The sequence below is a fragment of the Ptychodera flava genome, chromosome 7 (genome assembly GCF_041260155.1).
Source record: "Ptychodera flava strain L36383 chromosome 7, AS_Pfla_20210202, whole genome shotgun sequence".
In the NCBI taxonomy this organism is placed as follows: domain Eukaryota; kingdom Metazoa; phylum Hemichordata; class Enteropneusta; family Ptychoderidae; genus Ptychodera; species Ptychodera flava.
Genome location: NC_091934.1, coordinates 9018674 through 9036637, shown reverse-complemented (window position 1 = coordinate 9036637; position 17964 = coordinate 9018674). Strand labels below are relative to the sequence as shown.

The following is a 17964-nucleotide window of genomic DNA, read 5'->3' as shown; positions in this document are numbered from 1 at the left end:
TCATCTAATAGTTACTGTACGTTTCACTTGGAATTTAATATTTTACGGAAAATCCAATATGGCGGCCAAACCACGAGACCGATCAAAACCTATTTCACAAACTTAAAACACATCACTTTAAAGATGGTATATGCAAAATTTCAGTCAATTCGATGTTTGTTCGGGAGAAGAAGATTTTAAAGATTAAATCACGATTTTCGAAAAATCCAATATGGCGGCCAAACCACGTGACCGATCAAAGGCCTTTCGCAAACTTGAAAGAGATCACACTAAAGATGTTACATGTCAAATTTCAATCGAATCTGTGTATTGGTTCTGGAGTAGAAGATTTTTAAAGATTAAATCATGATTTTCGCAAAATCCAATATGGCGGCCAAACCATGTGACCGATCAAAAGCCTTTCGCAAACTTGAAAGAGATTACACCTTAAGATGTTACATGTCAAATTTCAGTCGAATCGGTGTGTTGGTTCTGGAGAAGAAGATTTTCAACAATTAAATCAGATTTTTAGCAAAATCCAATATGGCGGCCAGACCAAGTGACCGATCAAAACGCGTTTCGCAAACTTGAAAGAGATCACACTTAAGATGTTACATGTCAAATTTCAGTCGAATCGGTGTTGTTGGTTCTGGAGAAGAAGATTTTTAAAGATTAAATCACGATTTTTGCAAAAATCCAATATGGCGGCCAGACCACGTGACCGATTAAAACGCCTTTCGCAAACTTGAAAGAGATCACACTTAAGATGCTACATGTCAAATTTCAGTTGAATCGGTGTGTTTGTTCTGGAGAAGAAGATTTTTGAAGATTAAATCACGATTTTTGCAAAATCCAATATGGCGGCCAAACCACGTGACCGATCAAACGCCTTTCGCAAACTTGAAAGAGATCACACTTAAGATGTTAAAGTGAAATTTCAGTCAAATCGGTGTTTTGGTTCTGGAGAAGAAGATTTTTAAAGATTAAATAAGATTTTTGCAAAATCCAATATGGCGGCCAGGTCACGTGACCGCATGCGATTTTATTGGCAAATTCTTAAGACCTTAGGCCATGCTTGCTATACAAAAAATTTCAAATCGACTAGACCCCTGGGTATTCTGGAAAAGCCATTTCTAGGTTTTTGGAAAATCCAATATGGCCGCCAGGTCACGTGACCAATCGAAATTTGTATACCCAGGTGCACGAGATCTCATAGGTACCTATTAGCCCTGCAAGTTTCAGAAGTTTGCGGTAAGCGGTGGTTGAGTTCTAGGTCGACAAAAAAAGAGCGGAAGAAGAAGAAGAAGTAGAAGAAGAAAGTTGAACTCCTATAAAACCAATAGGGGCCCAGCCGGTTGGCTTGGGCCCCTAATTAAAGCTGCAAGCAGCGTTGGCGGGGCCCAAGCGGATAACATGGTTTAAACTTTTTGCACTGATGATATTATGTGCAAAATTGAAGCTTGGAAAAGAAGGATTTGAAACATCATCTCATATTAACCGTGTGTTTCACTAGCTATTGCATGTTGTACGCAAAATCCAAGATGGCGGCCAAACCATGTCACTGATCGAAATGCTTTTTGCAAACTTTAAAGAGATTAAACTGAAGATGATAAGATCCTACCAAATATGAAGGGTGTAGCACTTGTGGTTACTTATGAACACATACTATATTTAAGGTTAAAGGTCATCGAGGTCACATGACATTTTGTCCTAAGAATTGTATTGCTAAGTTATCCCTATATACCAAAAATCAGACATCTAGCTCCATTGGCTTGCCCAGAATTAGATATGTGCATACTTAATGAGGTACAGGATGTGGTGTCATTAGGTCTCCCATCATACCAAATATGAAGCATGTAGCACTTGTGGTTACTGAGTTATGGACATATATGTATATTCAAGGTCAAAGGTCATCGAGGTTACATGACATTTTGTCAAAAAAATTGTAATGCCAAGTTATGCCTGTATACCAAAAATCAGACCTCTAGTTCTATTGGCTAGCTCAGAATCAGATATGCGCATAATTAATGAAGTACAGGATGTGGTGTCATAAGGTCTCCCATCATACCAAATATGAAGGGTGTAGCACTTGAGGTTACTGAGTTATTGACACATATGTATATTCAAGGTCAAAGGTCATCGAGGTCACGTGACATTTTGTCAAACAAATTGTATTGCTAAGTTATCAACATAGACCAAAAATCAGACCTCCAGCTCTATTGGCCTGCTCAGAATTAGATATGCGCATAATTAATGAGGAACAGGATGTGGTGTCATATGGTCTCCCATCATACCAAATATGAAGGGTGTAGCACTTGTGGTTACTGAGTTATGGACATATACATATATTCAAGGTCAAAGGTCATCGAGGTCATGTGACATTTTGTCAAAAAAATTGTATTGCTAAGTTATCCCTATATACCAAAACTCAGACCTCTAGCTCTATTGGCTGGCTCAGAATTAGATATGCGCATAATTAATGAGGTACAGGATGTGGTGTCATAAGGTCACACATCATACCAAATTTGAAGGGTGTAGCACTTGAGGTTACTGAGTTATGGACATATACGTATATTCAAGGTCAAAGGTCATGAAGGTCACGTGACATTTTGTCAAAAAAATTGTATTGCTTAGTTATCCCTATATACCAAAAATCAGACCTTGAGCTCCATTGGCTGGCTCAGAATTACATATGCGCATAATTAATGAAGTACAGGATGTGGTGTCATAAGGTCTCCCATCATACCAAATATGAAGGGTGTAGCACTTGTGGTTACTGAGTTATGGACATATACGTATTTTCAAGGTCAAAGGTTATCAAGGTCACCTGACATTTTGTCAAAAAAATTGTTTTGCTAAGTTATGCCTATATACCAAAAATCAGACCTCTAGCTCTATTGGCTGGCTCAGAATTAGATATGCGCATAATTAATGAGGTACAGGATGTGGTGTCATAAGGTCTCCCATCATACCAAATATGAAGGGTGTAGCACTTGTGGTTACTGAGTTATGGACATATACGTATATTCAAGGTCAAAGGTCATCGAGGTCACGTGACATTTTGTCAAAAAATTGTATTGCTAAGTTATCCCTATATACCAAAAATCAGACCTTTAGCTCTATTGGCTGGCTCAGAATTAGATATGCGCATAAAATCCAAGATGGCGGCCAAATCATGTGACCAATCCAAATGTCTTTCGCAAACTTAAAAGAGATCACTCTGAGGATGAGATGAGTAAAATTTCAGTTAAATCGGTGTGTTTGTTCTGGAGAAGAAGATTTTTAATGATTAAATTGCGATTTTCATAAAATCCAAGATGGCGGCCAAATCACGTGACCGATCCAAACGTCTTTCGCAAACTTGAAAGAGATCACTCTAAGGATGACATGAGTAAAATTTCAGCTAAATCTGTATGTTGGTTCTGGAGAAGAAGATTTTAAAATTAAGTCGGTAATTTTTCGCAATCCAATATGGCCGCCAGGTCGCGCGACTATTCGAAATTTCTATACCCAGGTGCACGAGATCTCATAGGTACCTATTAGCCCTGCAAGTTTCAGAAGTTTGCGGTAAGCGGTGATTGAGTTCTAGGTCGACAAAAAAAGAGCGGAAGAAGAAGAAAAGAAGAAGAAGAAGAAGATTAAAGCTGCAAGCAGCGTTGGCGGGGCCCAAGCGGATAACATGGTTGAAAGATCTTGCACTAATGATATTATGTGCAAAATTCGATCTTGGAAAAGTATGATTTTGAACATCATCTCATAGTTACTGTACGTGTCAGTGGGAATTGCATATTCTACGTAAAATCCAATATGGCGGCCAAATATGAAGGATGTAGCACTTGTGGTTACTGAGTTATGGACATATACTCATATTTAAGGGCAAAGGTCATCGAGGTCACGTGACATTTTGTCAAAAAAATTGTAAAGCTTAGTTATCCCTATATACCAAAAATCAGACCTCTAGCTCTATTGGCTAGCTCAGAATTAGATATGCGCATATTAATGAGGTACAGGATATGGTGTCATAAGGTCTCCCATCATACCAAATATGAAGGGTGTAGCACTTGTGGTTACTGAGTTATGGACATATACGTATTTTCAAGGTCAAAGGTCATCGAGGTCATGTGACATTTGTCAAAAAATTGTATTGCTAAGTTATCCCTATATACCAAAAATCAGACCTTTAGCTCTATTGGCTGGCTCAGAATTACATATGCGCATAATTAATGAGGTACAGGATGTGGTGTCATAAGGTCTCCATCATACCAAATATGAAGGCTGTAGCACTTGTGGTTACTGAGTTATTGATTATACGTATATTCAAGGTCAAAGGTTATCGAGGTCACGTGACATTATGTCAAAAAAATTGTCTTGCTAAGTTATCCCTATATACCAAAAATCAGACCTCTAGCTCTATTGGCTGGCTGAGAATTAGATATGCGCATAATTAATGAGGTACAGGATGTTGTGTCATAAGGTCTCCCATCATACCAAATATGAAGGGTGTAGCACTTGTGGTTACTGAGTTATGGACATATACGTATTTTCAAGGTCAAAGGTCATCGACGGTCATGTGACATTTTGTCAAAAAATTGTATTGCTAAGTTATCCCTATATACCAAAAATCAGACCTCTAGCTCTATTGGCTGGCTCAGAATTACATATGCGCATAATTAATGAGGTACAGGATAGTGGTGTCATAAGGTCTCCCATCATACCAAATATGAAGGGTGTAGCACTTGTGGTTACTGAGTTATGGACATATACGTATTTTCAAGGTCAAAGGTCATCGAAGTCACATGACATTTTGTCAAAAAAATTGTTATGCTAAGTTATCCCTATATACCAAAAATCAGACCTCTCGCTCTATTGGCTGGCTCAGAATTAGATATGCACATAATTAATGAGGTACAGGATGTGGTGTCATAAGGTCTCCATCATACCAAATATGAAGGGTGTAGCACTTGTGGTTACTGAGTTATGGACATATACGTATATTCAAGGTCAAAGGTCATTGAGGTCACGTGACATTTTGTCAAAAAAATTGCATTGCTAAGTTATCCCTATATACCAAAAATCAGACCTTTAGCTCTATTGGCTGGCTCAAAATTAGATATGCGCATAAATCCAAGATGGCGGCCAAATCATGTGACCAATCCAAATGTCTTTCGCAAACTTAAAAGAGATTACTCTGAGGATGAGATGAGTAAAATTTCAGTTAAATCGGTGTGTTTGTTCTGGAGAAGAAGATTTTTAATGATTAAATTGCGATTTTCATAAAATCCAAGATGGCGGCCAAATCACGTGACCGATCCAAACGTCTTTCGCAAACTTGAAAGAGATCACTCTAAGGATGACATGAGTAAAATTTCAGCTAATCTGTATATGGTTCTGGAGAAGAAGATTTTTATAATTAAGTCGGTATTTTTCGCAAATCCAATATGGCCACCAGGTCGCGCGACTATTCGAAATTTCTATACCCAGGTGCACGAGATCTCATAGGTACCTATTAGCCCTGCAAGTTTCAGAAGTTTGCGGTAAGCGGTGATTGAGTTCTAGGTCGACAAAAAAGAGCGGAAGAAGAAGAAGAAGAGAAGAAGAAGAAGAATATTGAACTCCTATAAAACCAATAGGGGCCCAGCCGGTAGGCTTGGGCCCCTAAATATTGAACTCCTATAAAACCAATAGGGGCCCAGCCGGTAGGCTTGGGCCCCTAATTAAAGCTGCAAGCAGCGTTGGCGGGGCCCAAGCGATTAACCTGGTTTCCAAATCTTCCACTGATTATATTATGTGCAAAATTTTAGCTTGAAAACAGTCAAGTTCTTGTAAAGAAGAATTTTGAACATCATCTCACATTTATCTCTCCATGCAAAATACAATATGCGGCAAAAACATGTGAGTGATCTAATTGCCTTTCACAAACCTGAAAGAGCTCTCACTAAGAATGACAAAAGTGGAATTTCACTTCCATCAGTGTTTTGGTTCAGGAGATTGTAGAGATAAATTGCGATTTTCAAGAAATCAAATATGGCGTCTTAAACTGAGCACGGTGACCTACCAAAAATTTGTTTCAAAAGTACAAGACATATATGATTTAGATACTACTCAAAATTTACAATACGGGAAGGTTAAAATATTCCATCAAATAAATGTATTAATCTCTGAAATTTTTGGCGTAATAATTGCAAATTTGGTTAAAAAATAAATAATTAGTCATATATTTTTTCATTTCATCTTTACTGTTTAAAGTTTTACTTTTGTATAATGTTTTGACAAAACTGTGAAAATTTAGAAAATCAAGCACGGTGACCCCCTCTTTTTTCTTTAATATTTGATTATTCTCATATGCTAGAATGCAAACAATTTTCATGTGTTCTTCCTTGTGTTGCTTTCTGGCCTGATCTTGTTTAGGTAATGTTTTACTGTCATGAGACACAAACTCTTCTTCAACTACAATGTATATCGGAGTCAGAGCTATCTCTGTCACTGCTCACGTATATACTACAGTAGCAGGGCGGTATCTGATAGTGACAGTTGCCCATAGGAAGAAGTTGTATTAACTTTGATAATTTTGACACTATTTTTGTTCAGTTTATCATACAACTGCGTTCTTGTTCTACTCTCTACAGCATGTTGAACTGTCCAGTATTCAGCTTGCTAGCACAGCCTGTGTATGTGTACCACGTATCAGTGCTGACAACTGACTGTCAGTCTGGACTCTAATCAAACTATCACCTAAATACATATTTATATATACAGGTTTTGTCGACAAACTGAACATTGTGTGTTTGAGCATGCTGTAGGGAGACAGCAGGAAACTGTAGTTGATATATTAGATAGATTGCAAAAATCATCAACGGTTGCAGCTTCTGCCCTGTTACTAGGCTCAAGTTAGATTTTTTACGACAATCACACATGTTTAGATTTTTTCGAGATATAAGTCATGGAATGTGACAAAATGGTTCAGATTCTGTTAAATTATTACTAACTTAACAACATTTGAATGACATAAAAATGGTATTCACTTCATTAGATTACCTACAAAAAAACTTGGAATCGGAAAATGTAAAACATAAAAGGGAACCAATAAATTTTCAAGTGCCCCCTGCAGGTAGAGCAAAATTTTCAAGTCCCCCTCTACTACCCCCAAAATTTTCGATTTCCCCTTCCTGAATGAATACCTCCAGCCCCCCCCCCCCCCACCTTTTTTTGTGAACGCAGCCTTTGTAAAAAACCTGCAATCGCTATCACTGCTGTACTGTACATATCGCACTATAACGGCACGAAACCTGTTTTTCAAACGAATTATACGTAGATATCCATTTTCATAGCAGTTCAAAAGTAAAATACTCAAAGACTTGACAAATTTGTGCATGTTAGACTTTCGATACATTTGCTTTACGCTTGAATTTAGCATGGAGCTTTGGTAGCAAGCGATGCTCGGACAGCGCACAGCGTATCGATGACACTTGGGTCAGGGGTCATCACCAAAAAAGTCAGTGCGTATCCACGGCCAGTTGAATCATGCCACGGATCGCGGAAATCACGGATCATAAATCCAAATGTTCATGTCTATTACTTAAACAGAACCCTAAAATATAAAACACATAATGTTTTGATATGGAGAAACATCTTTTTGTTTCACTGACGATCAAGTTAAATGCTCAAATATCGCGACAAGACTTGCGGATTTGCACAATATGAATGCGGAAGTACGTCGACTGTACTTGGCGGACGAGCGGGCGCCTTCTCTGAAAATCTGTTTCCGATATAACGTCACAATAGCTGAAAAATCTTGCGAATTCATCTTCAAGGTAGACTGAAAGATTCCGTCGCGTGCGGGCGCTCCGGTGCACTGCGACCTACGACGATAAAGGGTCGTAGGTCGCAGTGCGCCGGAGCGCCCGCACGCGACGGAATCTTTCAGTCTAATCTTCAAGGAAGCCAATTCACACAAGTTTCTAACATCAGTAAGGATATTTGCTTATTGGCAGCTATACACCATCAACATTTTCGCCGTTCAGGCCTTACTCGCTCTACCTTGTTAAAAAAGCCGTATGCTTGGCCGTTTAAATTTACCCATGGAGATCGCCATTGTGAATCTCGCCGCAGAGACTCAAGTTAACCACAGACCGTTGCCGGGAACAAACACACCTGAACGCAGGGCTACTTTTGCAGTAATAAACTTCACAAATTAAGGAAGTACACGTTTACTGAGTGTTCCCACTGTAATAAGTTGTGCAAACAATTCTTCTGAACAGCTACACTATCAACTGAAATGGTCATCACACCTATTTAGACCTAGAACTATGGCAAGAGCGCCCAGCTTTGAATAGCAATTTTACCGACAGGCTGTGAGTAACAGCAGCCATTTTAAACCTAGTTTCCTTCCCAACTGACAACAATCAATAAACTATTTGTAGTTGGTAATTGCGGCCGCCTGCTAGCCGCATCGTAGACTGTGATTTGTGAATATTTTAGTGGGGTGAAGGCGATGTGAGACACCTGAGTGTGGTGAACGCGATAGGCGGGGTGAGTGCTATGTAATATCCCGGAATCCCGAGGACACTGCGACATTGCACTTTGATATGATATCCGATATTTACGGCTATTAGAATATACAATACCGAAGTTAGATTGGCTCGACTAGATCTATAAGATGGTGAAATCTCCAATCTATATCGGATATTCACCCTCGATTTGACAGAATCTAGTATCGCCTGGTATCGAAGTTACAGTCGGTCCTTCGCAGTCGGGTTTGTAAGGTAAGGTGATGAAATGTCCGATATATATATATATATATATATATATATATATATATATATATATATATATATATATATATATATATATATATATATATATATATATAATATATATATATATGATATTTACCCGCGATTTGACAGAATCTAGTATCGCTTAGTATCGAAGTTAGAGTCAGTCCTTGGAAGTCGGGTTTGACAAGAAGTGTAAGGTGGTGAAATGTCCGATATACATATCGGATATTTACCTGCGTTATGACAGAATCTGGTATCGTTAAGTATCGAAGCTAGAGTCAGTCCTTGGAAGTCGGGTTTGACAAGAAGTGTAAGGTGGTGAAATCTCCGATATATATCGAACATTTACCCGCGATTTGAGAAAATCTAGTATCGTCTATTATAGAAGCTAGAGTCAGTCCTTTGAAGTCGGGTTTGGCAAAACCTGTAATGTGGTGAAATCTCCGATATATACCGGATATTTACCCGCGATTTAACAGAAAGTATATAGTCTAGTGTCGAAGCTAGAGTCAGTCATTGAAAGTCGGGTTTGACCAAAACTGTAAGGTAGTGAAATCTCCGATATCGGATATTTACCCTCGATTTGACAGAATCCAGTATCGTTCAGTATCGAATTTACAGTCAGTCCTTGGAAGTCGGGTTTGACCAGAACTGCAAGGTGGTGTATTCTTCGATATATATCGGATATTTACCCGGGATTTGACAGAATCTAGTATTGTCTAGTATCAATATTGGAGTCCCCAAATCGCTGATAAATATCTGGTAAATATCGGCAATTTCACAGACCTTGTGTGCCGAGGCACAGGGCAAGTCATATTAGTATTGTGTGCTATTTATATTAGAGTCCCCAAATTCCCGATAAACATGCAGTAAATATATGACGATTTCACAGATCTGGCGTACCGATGCATAGGGCAAGTCATTCTACTATTGTCTAGTATCGATATTAGAGTCCCCGAATCGCTGATAAATAAAGGGTACATTTCGGCGGTCACAGACCGGACGTGCAATGGCACACAGCAATTACAGTGAAGTTAGATCAAGCTGCAGAACTTCATTAAACAAGGTGTTGATTTAATAGATGTGTATCAGCGATTTTTATGACATTTACAGCTGGGCTTGATGTGGTCTTGTTTACATTGTTAATCAGGTACATGCTCTCAGTTACACAACACACCAGGGCCACTCCATGCATGTCAGATAGAGAAACATAAACAAATCACCACACCTTGCAATGTCATGTATCTTTCTTTTTTATTAGTGATGAACAAGTGAGCGTGTATTGAGACACCTACATATAAAATTACCCAAATAGCTTCATTTATGATCCTTGACACTCACATATAAGCTGTGCGTAGACCCCAGTAATTGTGCCCTGGCGGGACCTTGTCTCTTATTCAGTCAATCACAGCAGTCGGCCACCAAAGCTAGTGGCACACTCCTCTAAGTACTTCCGTGGCAGTATACTCGACAAAGTCACCCGGCGTACAAAAGCTGGTCGCCAAAGTTGCCTTAAACAAGGCGCCGATATTAGGGTTCGTGTGACTGCTAGCTGAATTTGACAGCTGGCATTGCAGTCTGTTGTGCCGTCTTTGACTTTCAAGTGTACAATATAACATACATCACTGATCGATCTTCTGACTGACGAGGTTTTACACTGCAGCCTTATGCACATTGTGGCGACTTAACCGATCCAAATGCCTTTCGCAAACTTGAAAGTGCTCGCACTAAGAAAGATATGAGTAAAATTTCAGGTGAATCTGTGTGTTGGTTTTTGAGAAGAAGAGTTTTAATGATGAAATTGCGATTGTCGCTATATCCAATATGGCAAACAAACCACTTGACCGACCCCAACGCCTTTCACAAACTTGAAAGTGCTCACACTAAGGGTGACAGAAGTAAAATTTCAGTTGGATCGGTGCGTTGGTTCTGGAAAGAATAGTTTTAAAGATGAAATTGCAATTTTTCACAAAATCCAATATAGCGGCCAAAGCACATGACCGATCCAAATGCCTTTCGAAAATGTAAAAGAACTGCCACTAGGGATAATGAGTGTAAAATTTTAGTTCAATCTGTACATTGGTTCTGGAGAAGAAGATTGCTAAGGATTAAACTGCGATGTACATAAAATCCAATATGGCGGCCAAATTACGTGACTGATCAAAATGTTTTTCTGAAACTTAAAAGGACTACCACTAAGGAAAATAAATGTGAAATTTTAGTTCAATTGGTGTATTTGTTCTGGAGGAGAGATTTTAAAAATTGCATTACGATTTCACAAAATCCAATATGGCGGCCAAACCACGTGACCGATCGAAATGTTTTTTGCAAACTTGAAAGAGATCACCCTAAGGATGACTTGAGTAAAATTTGAGCTTAATCGGTGTTTTGGTTCTAGAGAAGAAGATTTTTAAAGATTAAATTACGATTTTTGCAAAATCCAATATGGCGGCCAAACCACGTGACCGATCCAAACGCCTTTTGCAAACTTGAAAGAGATCACACTTAAGATGATATATGTGGAATTTTAGTTTAATCAGTGAATTTGTTCTGGAGGAGAAGATTTTTAGAGATTAAATTGTGATTTCACAAAATCAAATATGGCGACCAAACCACGTGACCGATCAAAATGATTTTTGCAAACTTGAAAGAGATCGTTCAAAGGATGACATGAGTAAAATTTGAGCTTAATCAGTGTTTTGGTTCTGGAGAAGAAGATTTTTAAAGATTAAATGAGTATTTTAGAAAATTCAATATGGCGGCCAAGGTCACGTGACAGCATGCGATTTTATGTGCAAATTATGAAGACCTTAGGTCATGCTTGCTATACAAAAAAATTCAAATCGACTAGACCCCTAGGTCTTCTGGAGAAGCCATCTTTAGGTTTTTGGAAAATCCAATATGGTCGCCAGGTCACGTGACCAATCAAAATTTCAAGGGTCAGGTGCACGAGTACTAATTAACACCTACTAGCTCTGCAAATTTGAGAAGTTTTCATTCAGCCGTTTAAGAGATCTAGGTCGACAAAGAATCGGCAGAAGAAGAAGAAGAATTAAAGCTGCAAGCAGCGTTGGCGGGGCCCAAGCGGTTAACATGGTTGAAAAATCTTGCACTAATGATATTATGTGCAAAATTCGAGCTTGCAAAAGTAGGATTTTGAACATCATCTAATAGTTACTGTACGTTTCACTTGGAATTTAATATTTTACAGAAAATCCAATATGGCGGCAAAACCACGTGACCGATGAAAATGCTTTTCGCAAACTTGAAAGAGATCACACTTAAGATGTTACACATAAAATTTCAGCTCAATCGGTGTGTTGGTTGTGGAGAGGAAAATTTTTAAAGATTAAATCATGATTTTCCTAAAATCCAATATGGCGGCCAAACCACGTGACCGATCAAAACGCCTTTCGCAAACTTGAAAGAGATCACACTTTTATGTTACATGTCAAATTTCAGTCGAATCGGTGTGTTGGTTCTGGAGAAGAAGATTTTTAAAGATTTCATCACGATTTTCGCAAAATCCAATATGGCGGCCAAACCACGTGACCGATCAAAACATTTTTCGCAAACTTGAAAGAGACAACACTTAAGATGACACATGTCAAATTTCAGTCGAATCGTTGAGTTGGTTCTGGAGAAGAAGATTTTTAAAGATTAAATCATGATTTTCGCAAAAATCCAATATGGCGGCCAGACCACGTGACCGATCAAAACGCCTTCCGCAAACTTGAAAAAGATCACACTTAAGATGTTACATATCAAATTTCAGTAGAATCAGTGTGTTGGTTCAGGAGAAGAAGATTTTTGAAGATTAAATCACGATTTTCGCAAAATCCAATATGGCGGCCAAACAATATGACCGATCAAAACGCCTTTCGCAAACTTGAAAGAGATCACACTTAAGATGTAACATGTGAAGTTTTAGTCGAATCGGTGTCTTGGTTCTGGAGAAGAAGATTTTTAAAGATTAAATTGGTATTTTTCAAAAATCCAATATGGCGGCCAAGGTCACGTGACCGCATGCGATTTTATTGGCAAATTTTTAAGACCTTAGGCCATGCTTGCTATACAAAAAATTTCAAATCGACTAGACCCCTAGGTATTCTGGAGAAGCCATTTTTAGATTTTTGGAAAATCCAATATGGCCGCCAGGTCACGTGACCAATCGAAATTTGTATACCCAGGTGCACGAGATCTCATAGGTACCTATTAGCCCTGCAAGTTTCAGAAGTTTGCGGTAAGCGGTGTTTGAGTTCTAGGTCGACAAAAAAAGAGCGGAAGAAAAAGAAGAAGAAGAAAGTTGAATTCCTACGAAACCAATAGGGGCCCAGCCGGTAGGCTTGGGCCCCTAAAAAGAGGAAGAAGAGGAAGTAGTAGAACTTGAGCAATAACAATAGGGTCCCAGCCGGTCGGCTTGGGCCCCTAATAACAAGAGAAGAAAGAAAGTTGAACTCCTATAAAACCAATAGGGGCCCAGCCGGTCGGCTTGGGCCCCTAAATATTGAACTCCTATAAAACCAATAGGGGCCCAGCCGGTAGGCTGGGCCCCTAATAATTAGGGGCCCAAGCCGACCGGCTGGGCCCCTATGTGTTTTATAGGAGTTCAACTTTCTTCTTCTACTTCTTCTTCTTCTTCCGCTCTTTTTTTGTCGACCTAGAACTCAACCACCGCTTACCGCAAACTTCTGAAACTTGCAGGGCTAATAGGTACCTATGAGATCTCGTGCACCTGGGTATACAATTTCGATTGGTCACGTGACCTGGCGGCCATATTGGATTTTCCAAAAACCTAAAATGGCTTCTCCAGAAGACCCAGGGGTCTAGTCGATTTGAAATTTTTTGTATAGCAAGCATGGCCTAAGGTCTTAAGAATTTGCCAATAAAATCGCATGCGGTCACGTGACCTTGGCCGCCATATTGGATTTTGCAAAAATCGTGATTTAATCTTTAAAAATCTTCTTCTCCAGAACCAAAACACCGATTCGACTGAAATTTCACATGTAACATCTTAAGTGTGATCTCTTTCAAGTTTGCGAAAGGCGTTTTGATCGGTCACGTAGTTTGGCCGCCATATTGGATTTTGCAAAAATCGTGATTTAATCTTCAAAAATCTTCTTCTCCAGAACAAACACACCGATTCAACTGAAATTTGACATGTAGCATCTTAAGTGTGATCTCTTTCAAGTTTGCGAAAGGCGTTTTAATCGGTCAAGTGGTCTGGCCGCCATATTGGATTTTTGCGAAAATCGTGATTTAATCTTTAAAAATCTTCTTCTCCAGAACCAACACACCGATTCGACTGAAATTTGACATATAACATCTTAAGTGTGATCTCTTTCAAGTTTGCGAAACGCGTTTTGATCGGTCACTTGGTCTGGCCGCCATATTGGATTTTGCGAAAAATCTGATTTAATTGTTGAAAATCTTCTTCTCCAGAACCAACACACCGATTCGACTGAAATTTGATATGTAACATCTTAAGTGTAATCTCTTTCAAATTTGCGAAAGGCGTTTTGATCGGTTACATGGTTTGGCCGCCATATTGGATTTTGCGAAAATCGTGATTTAATCTTTAAAAATCTTCTACTCCAGAACCAATAAATACACAGATTCGATTGAAATTTGACATGTAACATCTTTAGTGTGATCTCTTTCAAGTTTGCGAAAGGCCTTTTGATCGGTCACGTGGTTTGGCCGCCATATTGGATTTTTCGAAAATCGTGATTTAATCTCTAAAAATCTTCTTCTCCCGAACAAACATCGAATTGACTGAAATTTTGCATATACCATCTTTAAAGTGATGTGTTTCAAGTTTGTGAAATAGGTTTTGATCGGTCTCATGGTTTGGCCGCCATATTGGATTTTCCGTAAAATATTAAATTCCAAGTGAAACGTACAGTAACTATTAGATGATGTTCAAAATCCTACTTTTTCAAGCTCGAATTTTGCACATAATATCATTATTGCAAGATTTTTCAACCATGTTCACCGCTTGGGCCCCGCCAACGCTGCTTGCAGCTTTAATTATATTATATCCCTTACAGATCACTGCGTTCTTCCAATCAGAACCTCCTTAAAGTTCCCAAAGCACGTACAATTCTTTATCAAAACACCTTGTCTGTTGTGGGTGTGGATGAATATAACAATCTCCCCAAAGCCATCAGGGACTCCGAGTCACTGACTAGTTTTATGAAATCTTGTAATAACTTTCTGTATTCTATTTACTTGTCTGATGACTCTTCGTAGTTTTTTCTGCTATTTGTACTTGTGTTTTTTGTGTTTTCAATTTTATGCTGTAATATAATTTTCTTTTATCTATTCGACCTCCATGAAAAGGGTTGTTTCACCTATGGAGTTATCGAGTTTAAATAAAGAGTAATAATAATAATAATAATAAAAATGTGCATTTGTGTACAAGAAATCGATTTCTGAATTTCATCTAAAAAATTGGTTCACTATCCATGGTGTCTATGAGTAAACTATGAATAGTTTTTTCCAATACAAAAATAGATAAATCTTTGCATTTATGTACTCTTGATTATTGATATTAATGTTCTTGATTAGACTAGAGTGGTCACAATTCTATGGTTGTGTCAGAAATTTGATTTTGGAATTTCACTGAAATGACGATTCACTATGGATGGCGGTCTATGATGAAAGTATGAATAATTTTTTTTCAGTACAAAAATTAGATAAATCTGTGCATTTATGTATGCTTGATTATTTACATTATTTTTTTTTTAGACTAGAGTAGTTACAAGTCCAGGTTGTGCAAGAAATTTGATTTTGGAATTTCACAGAAATGTTGATTCACTATGCATAGCGGTCTATGATCAAGCTATGAATAATTTTTTTTAAATACAAAACTAGGTAAATCTGTGCATGTATGTGCGCTTAATTATTTATATTAATGTTTTTGATTAAACAAGAGTTGTTATAAGTCCATGGTTGTGCATGAAATTTGATTTTGGAATTTCACTGAAAAGTTAATTTACTGTACATGGTAGTCTATGAGAGAACTATGCACAATTTTTTCCAATATAAAACTGACAATATCTTTGCATTTATGTACATTTGATAATTGATATACACTTTTCCTCCTGTTGCATATGTTTTTGTCTCTTGTCTTGTATCAGTTTTAACTGTCAAGGTGTTTAATGTAGGATACAACTGCATCTTCTTTGCTTGTGAAACTTGTAGATAATGTGTACGTATTTTGTTGGTGATTTCCTATTCAGGAAATATCACACAGACAATCAAAGATTTGGCCTTTAAATCAGCTTCTGTCAAAAATGACCCTCCCCCAAGATAGGTTTATAAAAAGTGACCCTCCCTCTTGAACTGTTTCCTAAAAAGTGACCCTCCCCCCCATTCCCCCCGGCCCACCCCCATAATTTCTGAAGGCTCCCTTGGGTCGTCCCTAGTGACTGCAAAGGTATTAGACAAGCAGTTTGTGAGAAATAACTTTTTTTACCAAAATTGGCAAAATAGTTCCAAAATTACAAAGTTGTTTTTTCTTCACTGTATGATATTATCTGACTTAGGTCACCCTAGGGGACCTCTATACCAAATAACAAAGCTGTCTGACCAGCGCCTTTGAAGAAAAAAGATAACAAAATTAGCCTCAAAATACTCTCCTCACGGAATCTTATAACACTTCTCTTTCAAAATCAAGAATAACAATCAGGGGTCATCGTGCAAATTTTGGTACTAGAGAGACAAAGAAACACTGATATTTTAAATTCGAAATGGCCGCCATCCCTCTACTAACTACATAGGGAATAATAAAATGTCCAATTTTCAAAAAACAGACTGTGAAAAGTGGAGCTTCAAAATGAACCCCACAAGAAGTAGATCAGAAAAGAATTGTAAAAGTTTGAGGGTCGAAATGTCTGTCCTCGGGTTGCATTCTACCAAAACTGATATTGTTAAATTTGTGCTTCAAAACGTCATTTTCAGTTGTTTGTTGCACGTCAACATTGCCCTCTGCGTAATATTCAATTCTGCTGTTACTTGCCGATAGCGTTGATTAATTCTATCGAAATAGTCCGGGAGGATATATCTCATTAAGCACTCACTGACCTAAATCAACCCTTCATTGATCACGTGCCATAGTTCTTCAAAGAAGAGATGGCATTTTATACTGACCTGTAGCGTTCAGGGCTGTGGCGTCCAGTCAATATCTTATTTCTTGCTCCCTGCTCGGTGTACTTGCTGCACCAGATCTATGATTGAACGTTTGCAGAATAGAAAATCATTCATTGTGAGGAGAGATGCGTCGCAGGTTACAGTGGAAATGCCATTTACATGCGTGTGTATGTGTTGGTGTGCGTGTGCTTCAAAATTTGCTTTACTAAAATGAACAAAGACTGAGTATCAAGTACAACTGCGTTGAAAAAAGACAAGGTTGCCAATGCATGCGAAAACAACCACTAATCTATTAGGTGCTCGTATCATATATTTGTATCTGGTGGATATCACACACTATTTCATTGTTGTATTTAACGTGAACTGCTATGCTTTGGTTGTCTACTCTGTCGTCGTGTTTCAGAATGTATAACTTACAATTGATTTGATCTCTATTACTGAGAAGTGATTCTGCTCTGTAAGAAATGAATGATAATGAAAACGTAGCCTCATTGACACTTTGCTCACAGTTGGTTACATGTTGCAGGCAGGCAAGTATATGTAACGGTCGGCAACTGTTGCAACAGACACACACAGCACATATACAACACCATTCGGCTTGTACATTAAAACATAGCGATAAAATCTACCTTACCAAAGTAAAGATGTCTTCTTGTAATATTGTATTGCATGGAACTAATGTAGAAAACAGTTGGTCCCTCTACTACCTATGGTTTCACGATCAAGTTCATAAGTATGAAGTAAACGTAAGCTTCAGTGTTCAGCTATTTAGGGTTTCTTTAGGGCAGCCACTGTTAACAATGCTGTCACGCCTACTTGATAATCATATCTGCCAAACGGCAATAAAGTTGAACTAGAACCATAGGCGGAACCATAGACGAATGGGGACGAATGGGGAATTTAAAACAAAAACGTACATCTACTAAGGCGTCAGTGGCATCAGATATGTACATTTGTTGTAAAGCCCTTCTAACACAATTTAAAAGCATCAAACCGGGGATTTGTGTAACAGCCAATATTTGACCCACAGAGACAAACAATTCCATAAATATAC

The 17964-nt window shown here is 38.3% G+C and overlaps 1 protein-coding gene across 1 annotated transcript in view; it reads right to left on the bottom strand.

Moving 5' to 3' along the window:
- The window catches only part of LOC139136108 (membrane metallo-endopeptidase-like 1), a 104037-nt gene that overhangs the window by 37926 nt on the left and 48147 nt on the right, over positions 1–17964 (bottom strand). The window contains exon 20 of the mRNA XM_070703884.1: positions 16911–16987. Coding sequence (XP_070559985.1) covers positions 16911–16987 — 77 coding nt within the window. The remainder of the gene's footprint in view (positions 1–16910; positions 16988–17964) is intronic.